The sequence below is a fragment of the Ovis aries genome, chromosome 2 (assembly GCF_016772045.2).
Source record: "Ovis aries strain OAR_USU_Benz2616 breed Rambouillet chromosome 2, ARS-UI_Ramb_v3.0, whole genome shotgun sequence".
NCBI lineage: Eukaryota > Metazoa > Chordata > Mammalia > Artiodactyla > Bovidae > Ovis > Ovis aries.
In genome coordinates this window covers 175881135-175906375 of record NC_056055.1, presented here as the reverse complement: position 1 = coordinate 175906375, position 25241 = coordinate 175881135, and the positions used below count along the sequence as shown (strand labels likewise).

The window sequence follows — 25241 nt, the reverse complement described above, 5'->3', positions numbered from 1 at the left end:
CCAAGGTAGACAGGGCCCCTGGCATGCCCAGCCTACTAAGCCAGCTCCTCCTGTGGCACTTGGGAAGCAGCAGGTAGATTTCCACAGCTAATGTGATTATTTGGAGCTAAAATTCAAGAACAGACCTTCTACCCAGGTAGAATAAAGTTGGTAGAGAATTGACCAAATCTGAAGTCTCCTGGGGAAGAATCCAGGGACAGACTCAGAAACACATGAATGCCTCTGTGCTTCAAGCCCAGACCTCCCCTCTCAGTCTGGAGGTGAGAGGGAAGCCAGGAAGGAAGAGATCTCTCAAAACCTGGCTCCCTCTGTACACAACCTCCCTGCGCCCTGACATAAGAACCAAACTATCGTCATCTGTTCTCATCCAACCACAGCAAGCTAGGATCCTTGTGGAGTTCATTAACTCTGCCCGTTTTTGCTGACAAGAGCTGTTGACTAAGCCCTTTACATCATGGTCGCTGGCCTCCATGCCCTCCCTGTGACCTCACTCTTTGGGAACCATTGCGTTAGAGCATGGAAATACTGCACACTGGAGGTTACACTCCAATCCAATCCCAGATTTCCTTTCCAGGCCCCCTCCCATGACACTGCCTGACCCAGGCTGAGTGTTAGCATTCTCCTCCAGGCTCCCAGGGAACTTGTGTGTCGCTCTGGCACTGCAGGTCTCACACATGATGAGGCTCTTCAGTCATCCGCCCAGCCCAGCCCAGCGTTGGCCTCTCAAGACTGTGTTCCCTTCTGTTTTATTTTCTCTGCCCTAGAAAGGCTGGTCATGGTGGGACTCCATGAGGGTTTGACAAATGAATGAATGAATGAACACACAGAATGAGATTTTAAAACGTATCATTAACATGAGTCATATATACCTATGTTCTTAGGCAAAGTTTTTCAGATTTTTTTTATTCATGATCCCCAAGAAAAAATATATTTCATATTGTGACTCAGTACAAAGATTCACATACATAATGGAAATAAGAGTTTCCAAAACTAATAGGCATAGAAAGCATTCTATCCTATCCTATTTTATCCTATTCTATGCTATTGTATCCTACTTTATTCTATTCTATTTCATTATATTCCACAGTTTACTATCTTAGCTTGAGTTTTCCAAGAAGCAGACTTTGAGATAAGGGTTTAAATGCAGTTAGTTTACTTTGGAGGTGATCCCAGGAAACACCAGTAGAGTGGGGAGATGAGACAGAGAAAGCAACATAGCTCATGAAAGTGCAGAATGTGTGCCTCACCTCAGAGCCACCCTGCCCAAGGGGCTGAGAAACAGTGTATGCTGTTTATATACAAATGCCCTCAGTCATGACTGAGGGATCTGGGGGACAGGAAAGAAAGCGGTCACTAATTTCCTAGTATTTCTGATCCTCTAGAAGTTGGTTAATCAAAGTTGGCTCCAATGGCAAAAGGGAAAAACTTGTCCAAAAATTGTGAGTGCTTTTGCTTGAAAGAGGGCTGGTGTTCACAGAAGCACTACGGGGAAGGAATATGGGTAGGACACCAGTGGCATCTGTTACACATACTGTTTCATGTTTTCAGAACATCTGGGTTATTAACCACTAAACTGATTTCATGAGCTACTCACAGATTGCATCCCACAGTTTGAAGAGCAGGGTTAATGTTCTAAGATGGTATTTCCTGAAGAGTGGTCCTTCTAGCCTGTACTGCTAGTGATCTGAAAAGGATTTTAGGTGGTACACAAGCAAATATTTTTTAATGTTCATCCTTATTCAGAAATTGCAGGGACTTCCCTGGTGGTTCAGTGGTTAAGACTCCACACTTCTACTGCAGGGGGCATGGGTATGATCCCTGATTGAGTAACTAAAATCCCACATGCCGCATGGCCAAAAAAATAAAATAATGTGTATAGACCAACCTAGATAGCATATTCAAAAGCAGAGACATTACTTTGCCGACTAAAGTCCGTCTAGTCAAGGCTATGGTTTTTCCAGTAGTCATGTATGGATGTGAGAGTTGGACTGTGAAGAAGGCTGAGTGCTGAAGAATTGATGCTTTCGAACTGTGGTGTTGGAGAAGACTCCTGAGAGTCCCTTGGACTGCAAGGAGATCCAACCAATCCATTCTGAAGGAGATCAACCCTGGGATTTCTTCGGAAGGAATGATGCTAAAGCTGAAACTCCAGTACTTTGGCCACCTCATGCGAGGAGACTCATTGGAAAAGACTTTGATGCTGGGAGCGATTGGGGGCAGGAGAAGAAGGGGACTACCGAGGATGAGATGGCTGGATGGCATCACGGACTCGATGGATGTGAATCTGAGTGAACTCTGGGAGTTGGTGATGGACAGGGAGGCCTGGCATGCTGCGATTCATGGGGTTGCAAAGAGTCAGACACGACTGAGCGACTGAACTGAACTGAGCTGATAGATGAATTAAAATTTTAACAAATAAAACTAATTTTTAACATGCTGTAACATGCATTAGGGAAAAAAAAAAATAAAACTAGCACTTCTGTGATAAGGGATTTTCTTCCTGAAAATTTCAGGAAACAATCACCTGATCTGAATATAAACATGGAATAAGTGGTCATGGGCATGGGGAAGGAAATGGGAAGTTGTTTGAAAGGATGGCACTTGGATGCTCTGGCCCAGGGACTCCGCTTTCTTGCAGGCCTCTCTGCTGTGGTCTTCTAGTCTGATTGTTCTCCCCTTTCCCCACAGAGATTCGGTTATGGAGGCTGGGTGCAGCTCCAACACCATGGCAAGGTGAGTGTCTCCCAAAGAACCACTGTGCCTCAGACCCCTGGACAAACTGAGTCTGAGACCTTCTTGCACTTGGTCCTCCAGGGACCCCCAACTCTTTTGCCCTCCAAATGAGCTTTATAGTAGGCAGCACTGAGGTTTCCCCAAAGTATTTTGAAAAATGGGTGTAACTTCAAAGAGCAGCATTTAGAAAGACAAAATTGAAATTGGAGAAGCCATGAAAAAATCTCCCTCTCTCTCTCTTTTTTTTTTTTTTTAATTTTTTGCCCTGGAACCAATTTTAGCATTGCTCTGTCTCAAGTAAGCGACCTAGCTCTCTCCACAGTTATGACAGTATATTAAGGCCAACCAAATAAATGGAAGAGCTTAGGTTAGAGCACAGGTGGAGAAATTAAACATGGAGACAAAAGCAAGAAGAAGCCACTGTTATTAAGGGTGGAGTTTAGCCTGAGGAAAGAGCAAGAGGATGAAGGCTTGGGACAAAACATTTAGCACATAATGAGGCCTGAGAGTGAGCTGCCAACTAGGGGTCCAGGCCAACTTCATTCTCAGAGGCATCACATGCCCTCGTGGAGAGCAGGGGAAACCTTCCTGAGCTTCCGACAAAGCACAAACTTGACTAAGTCAGCCCTGAAGGACTGCAGGTATGGGAAGACCAGGGGTAAGGCGCTGTGACAAGATAAGGACCAGGTACTGGAGGATATAGATTTGGGCACCAAAGATTTGGAGAAGGCCTCCTGGAAGAAGTGATGCTCTTTCTGAGTCTGGAAGCAGAGGTGAAGGTTTGCCCAAGGAATAAAGGGAAAAAGAAAACAAAGACAGGGAGCAAAGGCATAGGGATATTAAACATCTGTAAGCTCAGAACTCAAGCACTTGGCTAGGGCTGGTATCAGCATCTCTCAAAGTATGGGCTACAGTCCAGCAAATGTGTCACCTGGGAACTTGGGAGAAAGGCCAGTTCTTAGGCCTCATCTCAGACCTACAAAATCAGGAGTGCTAAGGATTGGGCCAGCAATTTGTATTTCAACAAGTCTCCAGGTGATTCTGATATTCACTCAAGCTTGAAAACCACTGGCTCTATCCACTCATTCACTGATTTTTATTGATACCTATTTGATGCCAGGCCCACCAGGTTAGACACATGGAATATGCTGGTGAACAAGACAGACATGCTCCCTGCTCAAATTCTAGGGGCAGCAAACAAACATAATCGCTTCAGCGGATGGAATAAAAGCAGTGCTGGAACAAAGGGTGACTGGGAGATTTATCTGGACTGGCTGGTTGGGGAGGTAGCAAAGACTTAAGATGATGAGAAGGAAAACCCTGGAAGAGTGTCCCTGGATGAGGAAATAGCAGTTGCAAAGGCTGCCATGTGAGGAAGGGCTGTATTCAAAGAACGAGAAGGAGGGCAGTTTGGCTAAGATGTAGTGCAAGGGGGAGATGGCAGGAAAAGAGGCAGGCAGGGACCAGATCATGGACAGACTTGAAGCACATGCTAAGGAGGCCAGATTTTCATCTCAAGGCAATGCAAATTCCTTGAAAGTTCTTAATGGCTTAAACAGGTCCCCTGGAGACTTCCCTGGTGGTCCAGAGGCTAAGACTCTGCACTTCCAATATGGGGAGTGCAGGTTCGATCCCTGGTCAGGGAACTAAGATCCCTCATGCCATGCAACATGGCCAAAAAAAGAAAAGCATTAAAAGCCCACCTAGTGTACTCTGTAGGGGTCAGATAGAGTCATATAAGAGTTTGGGACACAAGGTGGTAGGAAGAAGCTGGAGAGGTAGGCAGAAGCCTCATCAAACGGGGCCTTGGGGGATGGGCTTAGGCCTTTGTACTTGATCCTGAAGGCAGTGAGGAATCATTAAAGAGTTTTTTTATACATCAGAATCTCTGGAGCAGCTCATTCTCACCTTCATCAAAGACTGCCCACTAAGTGCCAGTTTAGACACCAGACTGCACTTCTCCCATGAAAAGTGCCAGTTCCTAGCCTGGGAGCTGGTGATCTAAGCTGGCCTTCTGCTCATGCTCAGTCATCAAGTCATGTCCAGCTCTTTGCAACCCAATAAACTATAGCCACTAGTCTCCTCTGTCCATGGGATTTTCCAGGCAAGAATACTGGAGTGGGTTTTCATTTCTTCCTCAAGAGGATCTTCTCAACTTAGGGATGGAACCTGTGTCTCCAGCATCTCCTACATTGGCAGGTGGATTCTTTACCACTGAGCCACCCGGGAAGCCCTAAGCTGGATCTCAAGTCTGCCCAAAAGAGAAAATAAGCTGAGTGGAGATGATGACAAGGCCACTAGGAAGCCCCAAGTGAAGGATGAGCAGCCTGTAACTTTTTTTTTTTTTTTTACTCCATGTCCCAGGCTGCAGTTTCTACCCTTCATAACTAGATCTGAATGGCCTTCATTTCGTTTTTGTGTCAAGAAAAGTTTGGTAAACATAACAGCAAATCTCAAAACAAAAGCAAAACAAACAAAAAACCTCAAACAAACAACAAGAAACCCAAGAATGAAAATATTTCAAATCAAATCTTCCACTTGCATAGTTCCAGCAAAATCTGATATAACAGTAGTCTAATCAAAGTGATATTCTCCTTTCCTCCATTTCAAAAACAAAACAAATCAAACCAAAGCAGAATTAAATTGCTATTTTTTTTTATAATTACAGTGGTCAGGGATCACAGTCACTGGAAAATAACATAAAAATACATACAAATTGCAAATTCAGCTTAGAGCAATTCCTTTTTATTTGCCTGCATTCCTTTTGTGAATAATATTTTCTGTCCCCCATCCCATGACTGATTTACCTCAGAGACTCCTATTTCCCGAAAGGTATTTCCCAAACACATCTTTGGTCTGCCCTATTTGTTTCTCTTCTTAACCTTTGATTTTTCAATGCTTTTGGAATGAATCAAGGGGTATTGTTTGCCATGGTAAAGCCTTGTTCAGAACTGGAAAACATCATTTGTCCTTGGGTTGAAATATTTGGTTGAAAATTTCTAAAACTATGTACACCCTCCTCTCAGGAGCAGCATGGGGTAGGGTAGAATTAAGTGCTGATGGCAGGAACACCCCGCAGCGTTTAAGGGAGGCCAGATCCACGGCCCAGTTCAAATACATGGGCCATCAATGTCTGAGCGTTTTTCAGGCCCTTGAAATACAAACACACACACCATTGCGATCACACTTAGTATTTTCACCCACATTATTCTGTGTGATCGTCAATCATCAGGTTCCTGCTCTCAAAATGACTTCCCTCTCACTGGGGAGCCAAGAAGACACTCAGATGAATAAAGAACATACAGACAGACAGTGACAATATTGTGCTGTGTAAAAGAGTGAGGGAATTCAGGGGGTGGGAAGGGCAAGACAGCGGGCAACTTTCATGAAGATAAAAAAACCATAGGACTGTAGGCCTAGGGATCGTCTAGTTCAGTGTTTAATGGGTTGCAACCCATCAATGAGTAATAATATGAATTCAGTGGGTTACGACAGCTTTTAAAATAAAATACATTACAAAAGAAAATAGCAGAATGTATTGTTCACGGTGAGGGTAAGTGTTGTTTCATGAAACTGTTGTCTCAAGTTTGTGTCTTTATAAATAGATATATACAGATGTACTGGGTCACTTTGGAAAATATATTCCTTATAATATGGGGTTCTCAGCTAAAATCGACTGAAAGCCATTCATTTTTCCCAATGTCCTTATTTCATGTTTTTATTTTTAAGGTTAATTTTCCATTACAAAAGTAGAATCTGAGTAATTTCTCCTTCTTAAATTTAAGCTGTTGAAGATAAAGCTATAGTTTTGTTGGATCAGCATTCCCCATCCTCAAAAGTAATTCCTATTAACAGTTTGGTGGGTATCTTTCCAGACATCTTCCTATGATTCTACTTATATATACATGCACCTATATAAAAGGACATAGGATTATTTAATATGTTTACATATATATATTTTAGCTAAGTCAATCAGGTTCCAAACAGAAAACAAACAAAATACTTAGGGTATTCCGAACAGAGTTAACAAAGAGCCTATTTATAAAGGTGTAGACACATGATTAAGTTGTGGGGACAAGCAGGGGTTAGATGATGAACCTACTTAGGTCAGGTTAAGGGCTTTGCGTTTTATCTTCAGGACAATAGAAATCCATTCAAGAGTTTCCAGTGGGGAACTAGGAAGATCTGATTTAGGGTTTTAAGAGTTTACTCTGCTGCTTTGTGGGGACTGGGTTAGAGAGGAACAAGAGTGAAAGCAGAAAGAGATCAGGCTTGAGGCTGCAGATTCTTTCAGATGAGAGAAGATAGGGCTTGGACCAAGGCTGGAGCAGTGGGGATGGAGAAATGTGGATCACGGCAGGGTCTGTTTTGGAGACATATTGGGAAATGGATGGGATGGTGATATGTCAAGCAGAGGGAAGTGAGAAAAATGATGTGGTCTCAGAGGGGTGAGAAAGATAATGCTGACATCAAGGAGAGATGCAACAGAGCCAGGAGGACAAGCAGATCTGAGCAAGAGATGAGCAGTAGCAGGTTGAGTGAATACAGCTGGAAGTGGTTGTAACATAGCTTCCCATGGAGCTGTCGTTCAGAAACTTTAAAGGGACAGCTGCAGTGATTACGGAGGCTGCTTCCCAGTGACACTGTCTGGGTTATTTCTGCCAGCTCTGCACCTCAAGCCCAACCAGTCTAGCAGCTTACATGGTCTAGAGGTAGAGCTTGAGTGGGCACCTGGGGAAGGGGGAACAGAATGGAAATCTGTTGATAAAAGACTGAATTTTAAAATACATATGTTTTTCTTTTTTTCCCCTGTGCTAATATTTTCCTTCTTGTCCACTGATTCTATAGGTAATAGTTTGCAGCTCCTAAACCCAAACTCCCAGGCCATCCCTCCTCCATTGTCCTCCCCCTTGGCAACCACAAGTCGGATCTCTATGTCTTTTAGTATGTTTCTGTTTCATACGTAGGTTCGTTTGTGCCAAATCTTAGATTCCACATATAAATGATATTATATGGTATTTCTCACTCTCTTTCTTGCTTTACCTAGTATGATAATCTCTAGTTGAATGCATGCTGCTGCAAATGGCATGATCTCATTCTTTTTATGACAGAGTAGTATTTCGTTGTACTACATCTTCTTTATCCATTCATCTGTCAATGAACATTTAGGCTGTTTCTATGTCTGGGCTATTGTGGGTAGTGCTGCTATGAACATAGGGGTGCTTGTATCATTTTGAATTGAAGTTTTGTCTGGATATGTGCCCAGGAGTGGGATTGCTGGATAACATGGTCATTCTATGAAATACACTTTTTAGTGGTACACAATACCAGACATTTGAAATATCAGCTATATTTGGACTCATTTGTAGACAGTATTAAAACTAGAACTTAAGAATCAGAAGCGTCACAGGTGAGGTTCTGAGGTTCCTTGGGAATCAGACTCTGAGATGGAGATGAACACACAGAAGACTTAATAGGAAGTGCTCTCAGAATGGACATCAGTGGAAGGGGAAAGGAGGAAGTTGGATAAAACAGGGCAATGTTGAGCTGTGATGTTTTCAACAGAGGTCTAAGCTGACCCTATTAGACGCTCAAGAGCCAGCCTCCACAGGGGTCCCAAGTTGGGGCTGGGGGACAAAGAAGAGGGGCCTTTTGCTCCATAGTAACCAGTATTTGGAAATGGGCTTCCCTGGAAATGAGGCAGGACTTTGAGGGAAGTGGTTCTCTCCACCTAAGGCAATCTTCCTATTTTCCCCATAGGGACTGACAACTGAGAGCTGTCTGCCTGCAGTACTCCCTGGCAATTCTCAGAAGCTAGGAGAAGAAATTCTCTTTTTTTTTGGCCATGTTGCACAACTTGAGGGATCTTAGTTCCCTAACCAGGGATTGAACCCAGACCCCTGCAGTGAAAACACAAGAGTCCTAGCCACTGGACCACCAGGGAACTCCCAACTCCTCCATTCTTGAAGGAGGGTCTTGGTGGCACATTATACCATCTTGGGAAGGATAGCTGAATCACTTTGCTGTATAGTAGAAATTAATAAACACTATAAATCAACTATATTTCAATAAAACACATTTTTAAATAATAAACTACTAATATCTACAAAAATAGTAGGCTTATGGAACCTCTGCCCAATCAACTCAAGTAGTCTGTTCTTCATCTCCATGGGTGGGAATCTGTGCCTTAATTTCTTCCTTTTCTCAATCCTTCCAGTCTCCATGCTTATAACCTAAATTTTAGTGGTAGATTATTAACTTTTCTTTTTTCCTCAACTGTATATCCTTTCTTTTTCCAACTGTATATCCTTAGAGTTTTTATATCAGTCAAAGAAAGTAAAGTAGGTGCTAAATTAACATGTTTTATAATGAAAAAAAGAGCAAACAAACAACAAAAAAAGAGCAAACTGAGGTTCAGAGATGTTTAACTTGCTTATGGCTACACAATTAATTGCAGAATAATGATTTGAACCTGAGCAGTCTGACTTTAGGGACCTGATCAGAACTTTTCCCTTTCTTTAGGGATCAGCAACCCGAAGCTCAATTTAGAGCCTACTGCCATACTTTGAGAAGCCATTTAGTTTGGCCCCCCTTCCCTGAGTATTGAAAGGTAGTGTACAAGGCAGGCATGATGCCTGGGAGAAGCAGCAGCTCAGCACCAAACTTTACATGCCCTTCTAGACTGAGTCACCGCATGGCCTGCCTCGCCCTGCAGGTGCTGACACATCAGCGGGCCCTGCTCTGCCAGACAAATTATTTCCTCTCACTATCCATCTGTTGCTCCTTTATAAAACAAGCAGTTGGGGCTTCCCTGATGGTCCAGTGGTTAAGAATCCACCTGCCAATGCAGCGGACATGGGTTCAATCCCTGCTCTGGGAAATCCTACACACCATGGAGCAACTAAGCCCACGTGCCACAGCTTCTGAGCCTGCACGCCTAGAGCCCGTGCTCCGCAACAAGAGGCCACTGCAATGAGAAGAGTAACTCCCACTCGCTGCAACTAGAGAAAACCTGAGTGCAGCAACAAAGCCCCAACACAGCCAAAAATAAATCCGTGATAAATATTATTTAAAAAAACAGGGTTGGACAACATGGCCTATCTCAGAGGTCCTTACCAGTTCTAAAATGTTATAAATCTAGAGTTTTCCAGATCCTGGGCCATCCTCTCAGCTTTTGGAGCCAGCAGTTTAGAATGGCAAGGTAACTAACCTACACAATCCTCAGATGTATAGTCCCAAAAGGTCATGACCACGACCTGGTTCTCTCTGTATCCGGCCTCTGACACCCACAGAGCACACCCCTTCAAATCCAAGTTAATATTAAGGCAGGGGGAAAACAAGTTGAGTTCTGCTAAACAAACAGATTTGTACTTCTTCAAGGATTAAGGAAAAATGCCTAAAAAGATTAGAGGAGAACCACATTCCCAAGCATACAAGGAAGAATTAATCTAAGTAAGCTTGTGTGTGTTAGTCGCTCAGTCATGTCTGACTCTTTACAACCCCATGGACTGTAGCCCACCACGCTTCTCTGTCCATGGGATTCTCCAGGTAAGAATACTGAAGTGGATTACTGTTCCCTTCTCCAGCTAAGTAAGCTTAGGTCACCTTTTGCTGATGTGAATTTTCTGTCCTAGGGAGAAGCAAAGATGCTGAAAGATGGGAAGGTCTTCAGAGTGGTCCAAGAGAACTGCTGGGATCTAGAAGCTCGTCTTAGAGAAATGGACCAAACAGGTATTTACAATGAGAAAAGGTATTAATGTTTTCATCTGATGTTAGAGGCAAGTCTGCCCTTTGATTACCTTACATGTTTTATGTGATAGCACCCCCGATCCCATTTTCTCCACTGTTCCAGCTTCGCTGGGGGACGGATGGCACCCCCCACTATAATGTTTTTGGAGTGTGTGTTTAAAATTTAGGTATGTGTGTGCTCAGTTATGTTTGACTCTTTGAGACCCCATGGACTGTAGCCCACCAGGCTCCCCTGTCCATGGGATTTCCCAGGCAAGAATATTGAAGAGGGTAGCCATTTCCTTCTCCAGAGGAATCTTCCCAACCCAGGGATTGAACCCAGGTCTCCTGCATTGCAGGCAGATTCTTTACCATATGAGCCACCAGGGAAGCCCCCAAATTAGGTACATTTGTTTTAAAGTAGAATGCTGTGTTATAGGGGCTTTCTAGGTGGTGCTAGTGGTAAGAACCCTCTTGCACAATACAGAAGACATAAGAGACTCAGGTTCAACCCCAGGGTCGGGAAGATCCCCTGGAGGCAGGCATGGCAACCCATTACAGTATTCTTGCCTGGAAAATCCCATGGACAGAGGAGCCTGGAGGGCTGCCATCCACACGGTCGCAAAGAGTCAGACACGACTGAAGCAACGTAGCACACATGCTATATTATCAAAAAGATAAAAGTAGTATTTTATTCTTTTAAAATTTTTAAATTCAAATGCATAGTATTTACTTATAGAGGAAATTAAAACAGTAAGAATTAGGGATTTCCCTGGTTACCCAGTGGCTAGAACTCTGGGTTTCCAGTGCAGGGGTCCTGGGTTCCATTCCTGGTGAGGGAATTAAGATCCCACATGATATGGCATGGCCAAACACACACACAAACAAAAACAATAAATATTAGAATTCACAGATTAAAGATGCCAACTGCTTTCTTAGTTAGAGTCAGGATCCAACTTGTTTCTGCAGTTTGCTTTAGCACAGTATGCAGACCATCCCCACGGACACACAGGGGGTGGAAGCTGGAGCAGCTACAAAAAAGTAACCATGTAGTCCCACTATACTCTACAATAAAACCAATCCAGACATTTGAAAGGGGAGAGTTAGGAAATTTTTATTTCCTAGCTAAATCAATAACAATTTCTAATAACTGCTTGCATTCCTTATCTTATATTTAAAAATTAAACAAAAATCCCCCCAGTTTAAAAGAATTGTGAAAGCCTATCTAAAATATGATATGATGGACGGGGATGAAGAATAAATAAAATTTCATTTTTTAAGTATGGTATGACAGCCATATTGTGCTTTCACTTGTTATTACCTGGCTGGCTGTGCCACCAAGGAGAGCATGCTCCAACAAGGGCACCCAGCCTTCTGGACACCCATGGGCCATGCCCAGGGGCTGTGATGAGGAACCCCCACAATAACACTGTCAGTCAGGCCTAAATTTTAACATTAGTGGTCTAGATTTAATCCAGAAAACAAACAGTTCATACACACAAACCAAAGAGTTTGTATCTACCACCTTTATAACCAAAGACAAATGCATGAGAAGTTCAAAGACGTACACAGAGATAGCAAGAGATATTTTATTCTAAGGTCTACACAAATTGAGTTGAACTATCAGCCCCCAAATGAGCAGGCGGTCTCTGGCAACTCTAAGCTAGATGGGCTTCCCCGGTGGCGCTAGTGGTAAAGCACTCATCTGCCAATGCAGGAGACATAAGAGATCCCTGGGTTGGGAAGATCCCCTGGAGGAAGGCATGGCAACCCACTCCTGTGTTCTTGCCTGGAGAATCTCATGGACAGGGGAGCTTGGCAGGCTACAGTTCGTTGGGTTGCAAAGAGTGGGACACAACTAAAGCAACTTAGCATGCACACACACAGGCACTCACTCTAGGCCAGATATTGCTTTATAGTTTTTTTTAAATAATTAAAAGTATGTCTAAATTGCACTGACATTGAACTTTGTGGAAAGCCTGAAGCACCTCTATAGGCCATTCCAGAGAAAATGGTATATATGCCCCTGTTTTAGAACAGGGATGGGAGGGGCACTGGAAAGAGAACTGGCTTCCCAGACTGATAGCCGAGCCCAAGCTGAGCCAGAGCTCCCACCTCTCAAGGGGAAAACTATTGGAAATGATGACTAGTGTCAGAACCATTGTTTAAGACTGCAGTTTAGATAAAGAATGTCCTCTTTGGCTTTGGGTGTGTGTTTCATTCCATGGCTATCCTTAAGAGAACTGTCATGGCTAACTCTTGCTGAGCATTTATTTTGTTTCCAGGCATTGTTCTCAGCACCCAACATGTATTGAGTCAATTTCTATAACAACCATAGGAGGTAGCAACTATTATTATACCCATTTTACAGATGAAGAAACTTAGGGACAGAGGTTAAGCAATCTGTCTAAGATTACATAACTTATAGGGGGCAAAACAGGGATTTGAACCCAGGCAGTCTGGCCACAAGGGCTTAACAGTGTATCCTTCTGCCTCCACCAAGGTAAGAAAATACAATGATAAAGACACAACACAGAAGATTTCAGCATACCATTCCATTTTCACAGGGAATTGAAATTGGTAGCTCCTGGGTTACTTCATCACATTATGTGGCAGGCATTGTTGTACCTATTCCCACCTGAGGGATGCAAGGAGTTTAAATGACTTGCTTCGGAACACACAACAGTAAATGGTAGAGCTGGGACTGTACTTGGGACTGTCTCTCTTTCCATCACTCTTCCAAGAGAGCTTTTCCCAAGCCTCCCTCAGGATAAGAATTGCCTGGGGTGCTTACTAGGAATTTTTTTCAGGCCCCATCCACTGAGTCAGATTTTCTAAGGGAAGGCCTCTGAATTTGTTTTTATGATGTCACTTCTCTCCACCCCTGGCCTCTGCCCACTTTACTCAAGGTAAAGTGGTAAATTTGGGGAACACTTGGCAACCCACTCCAGTGTTCTTGCCTGGAGAATCCCAGGGACAGGGGAGCCTGGTGGGCTGCCGTCTATGGGGGTCACACAGAGTCGGACACGACTGAAGCAACTTAGCAGCAGTAGCAGTGCTATGCCAAACTATGTTTTTTAAATATCAGCTCTAATTGGATTAGACTTGCTTTTTCCCCTCTCAATTCCCAGAGACTAAAGAATAGCTATCCAAATAAACCAGCACATAAATAATGCAATTTACTATGTTAATATGAAATACAGAGACAAGTGATGGCCACTGGAGTGTAGGGAAGGAGCCAAGCTGGACAGGAGCCTCATCCCACCACTGGCAGGCCATGTGACCTTAGATCCAATCTATAAAGTGGAGAAATTAAACAGAATAATGTAAGCAAAAGCATTTGTATAAAATGTGAAGATTTTACAGTTGAAAGGGACTTGTCTGTTGCAAACTAATCAATGGACACAAATCCTGACCTGTGGCAATGTTTAACGATGCTCTGTAATCAAAAGCTGTAGGGTCTAGTCCTCACTAAACAATGATTTATTTTTTCATATATGGGTATGTTCAACACGCCAGGCACTATTCTGGACACTAGGAATGGGATATAGACAGACAGGCTCATGTGGTGTTTATGATCAAGTAAGAAATGGCACAGAATAAACAACTAACTACAGTCATGACAGACTATAATAAGTAGCAGAACATTAAAAAAACAGAATGGTGAGAGAGAGAATGCACGGAGTTAGGGAAAGCCTCTCCAAGGATCTGATGCTTGAACGGAGATCTTGGGGTGAAAAGGTGAAAAGGAGCGCATCCTGTGATGAGCCAAAAGAAGAGCATTCCAGGCAGATGGAATAGCCGTGCAAAGGCCCTGGGGCAGGAAAGAGCTCCAAAGAACGGGCAGGAGGCAAATGAAGCTCAGTGTGAGCAGGAAAGACTATGGAGCCTTATACCATGTTCAAGTCTGGATTTTACTCTAAGCGTGATTACTCTAAAAGTACTTGGAAGTTTTGAATAATAGAGTGACTTGATCTAAGTTTTAACACTTACTCTGGCTTCCAAGTGGAGAACAAACTGTAAGAGGACAAGAGTGATGGTAGGAGACCAGCTTGGAGGCTTCTGCAGCAGTCCCCATAGGAAATGCTGGTGGCTTGGGCCAGGCAGTGGCAAGAGATGGGGAGAGGTGAGTGCATAAAAGGAACTGGAGCAGAGCAAACAGGACTTGCTGTTGGGTTGGAAGTGGGTATGAGGGAAAGAGGGCCCATCCTTGGCTTGGCAGCATCTCTCCCAATACCCCAGCTCCAGGAGTGTGACTATCAGACAGTTTAGGCATGCTGGATGCTGGAATCTGGAACCACACTCAGGGCCTCATTCTGGGCATTCCAGACAGTGGGACTCTACCCAGACTCACTTAGATGAATTACAGGGCCAGGAAGGTAACTGAGAAATATACTCTGTCATGCATGACTTAAGATGAAACACCTTAAAAAAACTGATGGGAAAATGCCTTGCTTAAATACAACTTCACAGTTGCTGAAATAACCTTTGAAAAATGGGCATTTTAGTTTTCCTTCAGTGATCTCATTTTTGTCCAGCCTTTCCTCCTCCTCTTAGAACTGAGGCTGAGGGATGAGGGAAGCCTAGGCCAGAGACCCTGAGAGAAGGAGACAGGGAAGACACAGTGAGGGCGGGGAGAGCAGAAGGAAGTTGGGACAGAGACTTGCTAGGCTCCAAGGCCCTGGGAAATGCAGAGGTGCCTGGGTCATTCTTCTCACTGGCTTTGCTTTTGTGTCTGTGTCTAGGAGTGACTGTGCAAGCCCTTTCCACGGTTCCTGTCATGTTTAGCTACTGGGTGAGTGTGAAGTCTCAATCCATCTCCTTGGTGAGCAAAGGCTCACATCCAGTTCCCTAGCAAGTAGACAGATGCCTCGTCTTGACATTGCCCACCCAACTCTCCTTTAGAGATCAGCAAGGCGCCTCACACTCACACTGTTCTCTCCCAGGCCTGTCCTCCTAGTCATGTCCTTGCTCTAGGACGCCATAGTCCAGTATGGTAGCCAATAGCTGCATGTTACTATGTAACTTGAACTGTATTTCCACTCAACAGCACAGTTCTAGACTCCATCTTAATCTCCATCAGAATGACCTATTGACTCATTCCTGCCAAGCGAGGCTCAGTAACTGACAAGACAGTTTATTCTAAAGTGATAAAGATTTTGAGGTGATAGGAGTGATGGTAATGGCCTAATATGTTGCCTCTCCCATGGAAATATACACAATTCGAAACAGGATTCCTTGAGTTGAATGTCTTTCCCCAGGAGATTAAATCTTGAGTGCTAAAAGTTTCAGGCATGATGGCAAGCCTGCAAAAGGACGCTTTTGTAAGTAGTTGGAGGTACACTAAGTACCCACTCAACCAGATATATATTCAAGCATGTGGTGATTTAAGGAACAATGGAAATACCACCTATTCTCACCTCCTCCACCTATGCTCATAATTCCAATATTAGTGATTCAATACTTATCTGTTCCTATGACGAAATTCACTGCTTAAAATAAAAATACCCTAAGACCTCAAGATACCTGAATTTACCTGATTGGGTGCTGTTCTAACTGGACAACCGGCATTGCTGGAGAGTACCAAATTCTTAGCAGTGGGGTGGGATGTTGAAAAGAAAGACAGAAAGGAAGGAGGGAGAATTAGGAGAACAGAAAGCAAACTTTTTCTGCATCAGCATCTTGCTAACAAGGTAATTCTTTGAGTGTCACCGCCAACAGGAAGGACAAGGAGAAAGACAGGGACAAGAGAGGTTCATGAGCAGCCTGACATCCCCAAGGAGGTGTGACAAGGAGGTGCCCTGATATCCGGCTCAGTTCCTGGTGTGGGTAGCGGGGAGCCCTGCAGGCTCCTGTCTGGGTTGCTGGATGGTCTGCCCTCATTCTATGTCTAGTGTAGGATTCCAGGCCCTGATTACATCAGTTTTCTAATTAATCAGCAATATCCTGGCCATTTTCTTTACCTTGGTAATGACTGGCCTCTGGGTCTTCTGTGGCCAAGTGCCTGTCCCAAACTGTGCTTCAGGTTTACGAGGTGTAAAGCCACTGGGAGGGACAAGTGACTGAGCCTAGAGGAGGTGCTGAGCAGAGTAGATATCTAAAGTAGGTTTTGAACCATGTGCTTTCCCTTGCCTGTCTCCACCAGGCCAAACCTCAGGACACTTTAGACCTGTGCCAGCTACTGAACAACGACCTAGCTGCCACCATTGCGAGCCACCCCAGGAGGTTTGTGGGTCTGGGGACATTGCCCATGCAGGCCCCTGAGCTGGCAGTTAAGGAGATGGAGCGCTGTGTGAAGAAGTTGGGCTTTCCTGGGGTTCAGATCGGCTCCCACATCAACGAGTGGGACCTGAACGCACGGGAACTCTTCCCAGTGTACGCGGTGAGTACGAGATGCCCACTCAGCCAGCGTGGAGCAGGCACCATGCTGGGTGTCCCTGGGTTGGAGAAATGCCTGATGACTTGCTGGATGCAGGGGGACTGTGGAAAGAGCCCCCCACAGGAAGGGCCATCCTACTAGAAAAGGGACAAGTGCAAATGCTTCCCAGGTCAGCCTTAAGTTAACTCAGTGAAATCTCTCTTCTTTTGAGCCCTCTTGCTCTCCTTTTAAAGTTTAATTTGGAAATAAAATAGATAACCAACAAGGACCTACTATAAAGCACAGGGAACTCTGCTCAATATTCTATAATAACCCAAATGGGGAAAGAATTTGAAAAAGAATAGACACAAGTATATTTGTAAACAAATCACTTTGCTATACACTTGAAATACAACATAGTTAATCAACTGTGCTCCAATAGAAAATAAATTTTTTTTTTAATTTAAATAAAGAGGTTTCATTTGGAAGCCAAATTATTACCCACATCACAGCCACTGTGCCAAAGGGTCAGGTTAATGACAGGCCCCAAAGTATTTACTTTTGCTTTGGAGAAAAATTCTTATCATTTTTCAAAATTATGAAGTAATCCAATTGTGGAAAATATAAAAAAGCATAAGGAGAAAAATAGCTATACATAAAATTTAAAAAGCAACAAGGATTTACTGTACAGCACAGGGAATTAAACCCAATACCTTGTAATAACCCATAATGAAATATAATCTGCAAAAAAAAAAAAAAAATCACTATGCTGTACATCTGAAACTAACACAATATTGCGAATCAACTATGTTTTAACTAAAGAGGAAAACAAAAATAACCCATAATTCTGCCACCCAAAGATGATTAACCATGGTTAATAGTACATTTATCTTTTTATATGCATACATCTGCATATTTTATATTTTAATGGAATTGGAATTCTATTATACATGTGATTTTATATTCTAATTGAGAATTTCTAACCTAAGTGAAAATTCTCTCAATGCGTGACTTAAAATAAATGCATAGTATTGCAATATGTCTTGTTTTATTTAACCGACTCACAATTAAGATACTTTTAAAACAATTTATTTTTTAAATGTAGTATAATAAAAATATGCAACAAAAATATACCATCACAATGTTAATATTTGATGACACTAGATAGTAAATGTATAGCTGTTCATTGTACTATTGTTTACAACTTTCTATACTTGAAACATGGCATAATAAAATATATTTTCAAAAATGCAGTGCCAGCCATTTCTGAAATATCCAGCAGAAGAGTCCACAATCCCATGGTCCTCTCTACTTTGGGAGGTTCTTTCTGTACCTAAATCTGCTTTCCTTAATGCCAGAATTCAAGATGCGTAATTCTTTATTCCATTGCATTTTTTAAAAATGTCTTCTCTCCTAGAATTATAATAGTATCATTTTTGGTTATTTTCATTATAAATGCAAAATATTCAGTAATGAATTAAGTAGATGTTGGTGGCCCCATCAGGTACTATAATCACTGATCATTTATTTCATTTATTATTTATTAAGCTCTGACTACATGTAGGATGTTTTCCATGTCTGTGCCTATGGACACTGCCCACCAGTTGGGGGACTGCCTGTTAAACTGCCTCCTAATAACCTGAAAGATTTAATGCTCCTCTAAATACTGAACTCCCAGAAGATTATTGGCTGCAGTGGCTGAACTGATCCAGCATATGTTTTCTAGAAACTTTAATGAGCTCTGAAAAGAGGATTTATTTACTTGTGTAAAAAATTGTTTCAGCACAGCGTGAGCAAGCCTTCAGCTATAGTCATTTTATCATTCATTGGACTTAGCTTTATGAATTACTAAGGTGCTCAGAAAGCAACAGCAGCCAGTTGGGGTCCAAATGGATATTTTCATTTCTGTGATCAGTTCAATTAATCATTCTAACTAGGCTGTTTTGGGGTCTGCCAGTCTCGGTGGGGATTCAAGAAAGCATCCTGGCCCCATTTGACTTGTGATGTCCTGGGGTTGACAGCACATTTGTTTGGTTAGCAAGACTTGCCAGCCTCACCACTAACTTGCTGAAATGAATGAGAGGAGTTTCTGTGAGCCAAACTGGCTTTGTCATTGCGAGGTCAGCCAGAGCTCCAGAGCACCTGGTTGTCCCCCTAATCTCCTAGACCTCTGTTCTCAGTGAAGGAACCCACCAACATGCTCATATCAGTTTTCAGGTATAAAAATGACCTTGTTGTATGAAGCAGAGTGGCAGTGGAAAACTGCCTACCATTTATTAGCCAGAAGACCTCAGTAACTTACTTAGCCTCTATCTGCCTTATTTCCCTCTCTGTAGAATGAGAATAATAAAAAGTACTCATCTCCTAAAGGATTAAACTAGTTAACAATTGTGAAATTGCTATATATATAATACCTACATATATGCATGTGTGCTAAGTCAAGTCAGTCATGTCCGACTCTATGCGACCCTATCGACTATAGCCCACCAGGCTCCTCTGTCCATGGGATTCTCCAGGCAAGAATACTGGAGTGGGCAGCCATTCCCTTTTCCAGGGGATATTCCCAACCCAGAGATCAAACCCACATCTCTTACGACTCCTGCCTTGGCAGGCAGGTTCTTACCACTAGCGCCACCTGGAAGCCCATATATAATATATATTATATACATTTACATATACATAACAGCTCTGACACACGGTCAGTCAGTTCAGTCGCTCAGTTGTGTCCAACTCTTTGTGACCCGATGAACCACAGCAAGCCAGGCCTCCCCGTCCATCACCAACTCCCGGAGTCCACCCAAACTCATGTCCATCGAGTCGGTGATGCCATCCAACCATCTCAGCCTCTGTTGTCCCCTTCTCCTCCTACCCTCAATCTTTCCCAGCATCAGTGTCTTTTCAAATGAGTCAGCTCTTCACATAAGGTGGCCAGATTATTAGAGTTTCAGCTTCATCATCAGTCCTTACAATGAACACCCAGGACTTTAGGATGGACTGGTTGGGTCTCCTCGCAGTCCAAGGGACTCTCAAGAGTCTTCTCCAACACCACAGTTCAAAAGCATCAATTCTTCGGTGCTCAGCTTTCTTTACAGTCAAACTCTCACATTCATACATGACCACTGGAAAAACCATAGCCTTGACTAGACGGACCTTTGTTGACAATATAATGTCTCTGCTTTTTAATATGCTGTCTAGGTTGATTATAACTTGCCTTCCAATGAGTAAGCGTCTTAATTTCATGGCTGCAATCACCATCTGCAGTGATTTTGGAGCCCAGAAAAATAAAGTCAGCCACTGTTTCCATTGTTTCTCCATCTATTTGCCATGAAGTGATGGGACCAGATGCCATGATCTTAGTTTTCTGAATGTTGAGCTTTAAGCCAACTTTTTCACTCTCCTCTTTCACTTTCATCAAGAGACTCTTTAGTTCTTCTTCACTTTCTGCCATAAGGGTGGTATCATCTGCATATCTGAGATTATTGATATTTCTCCCAGCAATCTTGATTCCAGCTTGTGCTTCCTCCAGCCCCACGTTTCTCATGATGTACTCTGCATAGAAGTTAAATAAGCAGGGTGACAATATACAGCCTTGACATACTCCTTTTCCTATTTGGAACCAGTCTGTTGTTCTATGTCCAGTTCTAACTGTTGCTTCCTGACCTGCATACAGGTTTCTCAAGAGGCAGGTCAAGTGGTCTGATATTCCCATCTCTTTCAGAATTTTCCAGTTTATTGTGATCCTTTTAGCACACAGTAAGTGCTCAATAAATTTAGAGTTATCATGATTTGGAAGGTGTGATTTATTTTCATATTCTCTACAATGTCTCATATACCAAAGGTGATCAAAAAATTTGTTAATTTTAACTGAATAGAAATGAGCCATCACAATTACACAAAATGAAGTTTTATCCTCATGAAGAATGAAATCCCACCAAGATACCATGCTCATGTGCCTTTATCAAGCACAAACCATCCCAAGAAGTTGATACTCTCCAGCCTGCATCCACTAGTAGAAACCAACTAGCTCCTCTCCCTTCAAAAGATTTATATCTCTTCCACCCTCTGGAACCTGTTGAATTAGAAGTCCTTTCTTCAATCTACACTTTGCCTGCCACTTTCAGAATCACCTGTTGTCCCAGGACTATTTCTCCATTTTGAAAATGCCTATGCACACAAGTCACATTGCATCAGCCTGGTTGGCCCAGATGTTTATTTGTAGACATAGGATGAATCATCCAAGCACCTTAATATATTTGGAAAAGAAATGCTTCAAGGAAATTTGTTTTGAACCATGGCAAGCCACTAATATAAAAAACCTGTTGAGAGGACTTTTTCTAATTAAACATTGTGTTAAGTAAAGGTCATGCCCTCCAGATGGTATTTCCAGTTCCCAAAAGGTCCTGGAGCAGTTGTGCTCATGACATTCTTTTCAGTACTTGCTTCGCTGCAGCACTGAGAGCTCTTCCCTTTCTCAAGTCATCTTGCTCACAGCAGCTCAGCTGTGGTCCTGAGGCCTTGTGAGTGCCTGTAGAGCCCATAAATTCCCACCTAATGTCAGACTCAGAGAGGCCAGATGATATATAGGTCAGGCCAACTTGCTCCAGGACAGTCATGAGCCCGTGGCTCCCAGCCCATCAATTCCTTACTTTCCACATCACTGGGTTTCCAGTAGGGGCAGAGAAGGGAACATGCCAACTATGACTCCAATGATACAATCTGAGCAATCCTTCTGAAAGAGTGGACCAAACAGGAACCAGCAGGTGAAATTTCCTTGGCATTTGAGGTGTGAGATCAATCCTTGAGCATTTTGCCAATGCTATTTTTGATTCTAACCAACACCCTTGTTAATTCTAAGAGTTCTTTTTTAGTTAGTTTGTCAATGATTCTGTTATATAGATCAGATAAAACTTCAAAAATAGTTTATTATTCAGATCAATATAGACCCAGAGAAAAGCAATACCCTAAAAGAGTGCCCTATATTTGCTGGCTCATCCCAATAACCCCCTCACCCTCTGATTGCTTCTTTGAAGGAGGCTGAAAGGCTGAACTGTTCCCTATTTGTGCACCCCTGGGACATGCAGATGGATGGACGGATGGCCAAATACTGGTTCCCTTGGCTCATAGGTTTGTGTCAGCTTGTGATCTGGAAAAGAGAGTCAAGCCTTGGTGTTTTCCAATTATCTATGGATGCTATTATGTCAAAGAGAGAAAATATGAATAATTGACAGGATTGTAAGTTATTGAGTTCTTATTGCTGTATGTATTATCTCATTTAATTATTTTAAATTGAAGTACAGTTGATTTATAATGTTCCAAGTACACAGCAGAGTGATTTAGTTAGGTTACTTCATTTAATTTTGATCTTATTCACACAAAACTTTATGAGGTTGACATTATAATAGCCTTTTTTGCCATGCCACATAGCTTGAGGGATCTTAGTTCCCCAACCAGGGATCAAACTCATGTTCCTTGTAGTGGAAACTCAGGATCCTAACCACTGAACCACCAGAGAATTCCCTAAAATATCTATTTTAAAGATGAAGAAACTGAAGTAGTTAGGTAAGCTGTGCAAGTCACATGGTTAAAAAGCGAAAAGCAAATCTGTCTGACTCCCAAGCTACCTCACTACACGGACTCCCAAAAAGTCTCTGAAGAAAAGCAGCCATGCCTATCTAATAGACTTTTTAGAAGCCAGTGATAGCATCAGCCTTTACAAATGAGAACCCTGGAACTGTGAGTGGAAGGTCAACTGCCCCCATCGAAGGACCAGGCTTTCAAGTTCCCTGAAACATGCTCTTCCCCACCTGCACTGTTCACCCATGGTTCCACCTGAGGATAAGAGGAGAGACCACTACTAGGAAAAGGAGGTGAGATCTCTACTAGGCCTACCAGACCCAGAATAAGAGTTGGTCTGGATTCTCTTTCTGCCCTGACATTTTATGCCCCTGTTACTGCTTTTGGAGACCAACGAATTTAGTAAGGCAGCTTCCTCCCCATCCCCCACCAAATTCTTGAGCAACAGTTAGGAGAGATAACCTAAGAAGCCCCAGTGCTCTGCAGCTTCAAAGAAAATCTCTTCGCAATTCACACAACACACTTTGACAAGTCCCACAAACATATTTGTATTACAACTTCCCACAGGAAAAACAAAGGAGAGCATTTACACAGAGGATCATCTCATAACTTATTTTGCAACACAAATATATATTGATCCTTTCCAGCATGTCAGGCCCTGTACCTGACACTAAGGATATACCAGGCATGGACAAAGCCTCTGCCCTTCTGAAGCCAGAGGTGACAAACAAGTCCACAGATCATAAACAAGCAGACTACTTTCAGTATTTTATTCTGGATGTAAAGGAAGTCTTTAACAGATTGGAGAATTCCCATCAGGACAGGGTCATGATCCAATTCACATTATAAATATTCCACTTTGGCTCCTATATGGACACTGTACATGGGGTTACTGTGCACATATGATGCTACTCATCCCCCCACTGGAGGGAAACTCTGCCCACAAACCACTCCCAAATAGAGATGAATAACATCATACTTCCAGAATTCTCAAGAGGCTAAGGATTGAGGGAGCCAGAGGCCTCTCTGTCCATGGAACAGTGACAGACCTAAGGCAGGATGAGCAACCAGTAAAGCCCCATTCGGCAGCCAGAGAGTCAGCTTTTCCAGAAGGCCCAGGGCTCATTCATGGAGCCTCCAGAGAGCTCTTTCTTTCTTTTTTTTTTTTAACATGAAACATGCTCTTTACTAATGACCCCATAGACTGTAGCCTACCAGGCTCCTCTGTCCATGGGATTTTCCAAGCAAGAACACTGGAGTGGGTTGCCATTTACTTCTCCACCCCAGAGAGTTCTTAATCACAGACTGAAAGACAGTAATCTGGAAATATTGCCCAGATTGACTCCATGGACATGAAAGCATCAGGTGTGGACCAGCTGCCTCTTCTAGAAGCACAAAGCACTTGAAATCACTCATTTTAATCCAGTTACTTTCAACCTCAGCTCTAAGGGGGCAGCAAAGATTTGGCAGGAATATTAATATTAGTTGATACTTTCTGAGCACTCACTAACTGGCAAGAACTAACCATTATGATCCCCATTTTACAAATGAGGAAAACTGAAACACAGGGAGGCAATTCATATTTGTTGAGCACCTGTCATGTGAAGTTCTGGCCAAGAACTTTCCCAATATCATCTTTGCAAGGCCTTGCATAGCCTTGCAAGATGGGCAGTACTGTCCCCATTTCACAGGTGAAGAACCCCAGACTCAAGGGCATTATATCAGTTTCAAAGGCCAAGAAGCAAAAAAATGTGAAAGAAGAAGGGTTCAGCCTAGACTCACTGTACTCTACATGATCCACTGAATCCAAAATGGAAGCTGGAAGAATCAGGACAAAAGCCAGGTCCTCTCGCTCCTTGACGGTTCTAGCCATTAGATGACTTCACTTGCAAGTGGCAAATAGGAAGTGTCCCATGGTTTCTGCTTGCCAAAGTCAGGCCTGCATAAAACCAAGCCATGCTGGGGCACAGGGAAACTGTGTTTCTCAGCACTGACAATTACAGTAAGGTGCTATTCCCCTGCCATTAGCATCACTGAACTTCTTGCTTGTGGTGACAATCCCTATACATCATGACTGCTTCCTCTTCCAGGAATGCCAGCTGAGACCACTGCAGCCATCTGTTCCATGATCATGGGTGGAGTGTTTGAGAAGTTTCCTAAACTGAAAGTGTGCTTTGCACATGGAGGTAAGACCCTATCTGGATTGGTCAGCTTGGGCTGCCAGAACAAAATACGACTAGTCTAGGCAGCTTAAACCACAGAAATGTGTTTTCTCAGAATTGTGGGTTTCCAGGATCATGGCGCCAGCACGGTTAGTTTTTGGTGAGATCCTTTTCCTGGATTACAGAAGGCTGCCTTACTATGCCCTCACCTGTCCTTTTCTGTGTGTGTTCACAGGAAGAGAGAAAGAGAATTTAGGTGTGTCTTCCTTTTCTTATGAGGACCAGTCCAAGCTTATGACCTCATTTAACCTTAATTATCTCAGTAAAGGCCTTATCTATAGATACAGTCACATTGGGGATCAGGGACAAAATTTTGGAGGGATACAATTTGGTCCTTCTAGTCACTGTTCTAGTTATAAAATATATGATGTTTCAAGGACCAAATCCCACTTTTGCAGACAAATTTAGTTTGGCTGGCACAGTTTACTTGATTTTGCTTTGGTTTTTATTTAAATGCCTGTTAGACCTTAAGCTCTCCAGTTTGCAATAGTCTTTACCATTCACTATTGTTTAGAAATAGGCCTGTTTCATTTCTTTACATTTCCTGCTTGGTCCCTATAGGTAAATGAGTTTGGAACTCTTGGTTACATACACACAATATCCAACTGTACATACTGTTCTCTAAT

At 42.9% G+C, this 25241-nt stretch overlaps 2 protein-coding genes across 18 annotated transcripts in view; one reads left to right on the top strand and one right to left on the bottom strand.

Annotated features, from left to right (window-relative positions):
- LOC132659133 (craniofacial development protein 2-like) overlaps positions 1–25241 on the bottom strand; it is a 109804-nt gene that overhangs the window by 40603 nt on the left and 43960 nt on the right. The window lies entirely within an intron of this gene.
- ACMSD (aminocarboxymuconate semialdehyde decarboxylase) overlaps positions 1–25241 on the top strand; it is a 67275-nt gene that overhangs the window by 5203 nt on the left and 36831 nt on the right. For 12 of the 17 annotated variants that reach the window (XR_009599363.1, XR_006058789.1, XM_060410102.1 and 9 more), the window contains exons 2-7: positions 2689–2733; positions 10368–10464; positions 15207–15256; positions 16607–16843; positions 21850–21943; positions 24484–24579. Coding sequence is in view for 15 of the 17 variants with exons in the window: in XM_060410102.1 (XP_060266085.1) it covers positions 2689–2733; positions 10368–10464; positions 15207–15256; positions 16607–16843; positions 21850–21943; positions 24484–24579 (619 nt within the window). In the remaining 2 variants the exon portion in view is untranslated. The remainder of the gene's footprint in view (positions 1–2688; positions 2734–10367; positions 10465–15206; positions 15257–16606; positions 16844–21849; positions 21944–24483; positions 24580–25241) is intronic. The other 5 variants (XM_042243945.2, XM_060410100.1, XM_060410098.1 and 2 more) reach the window with 1 other exon arrangement.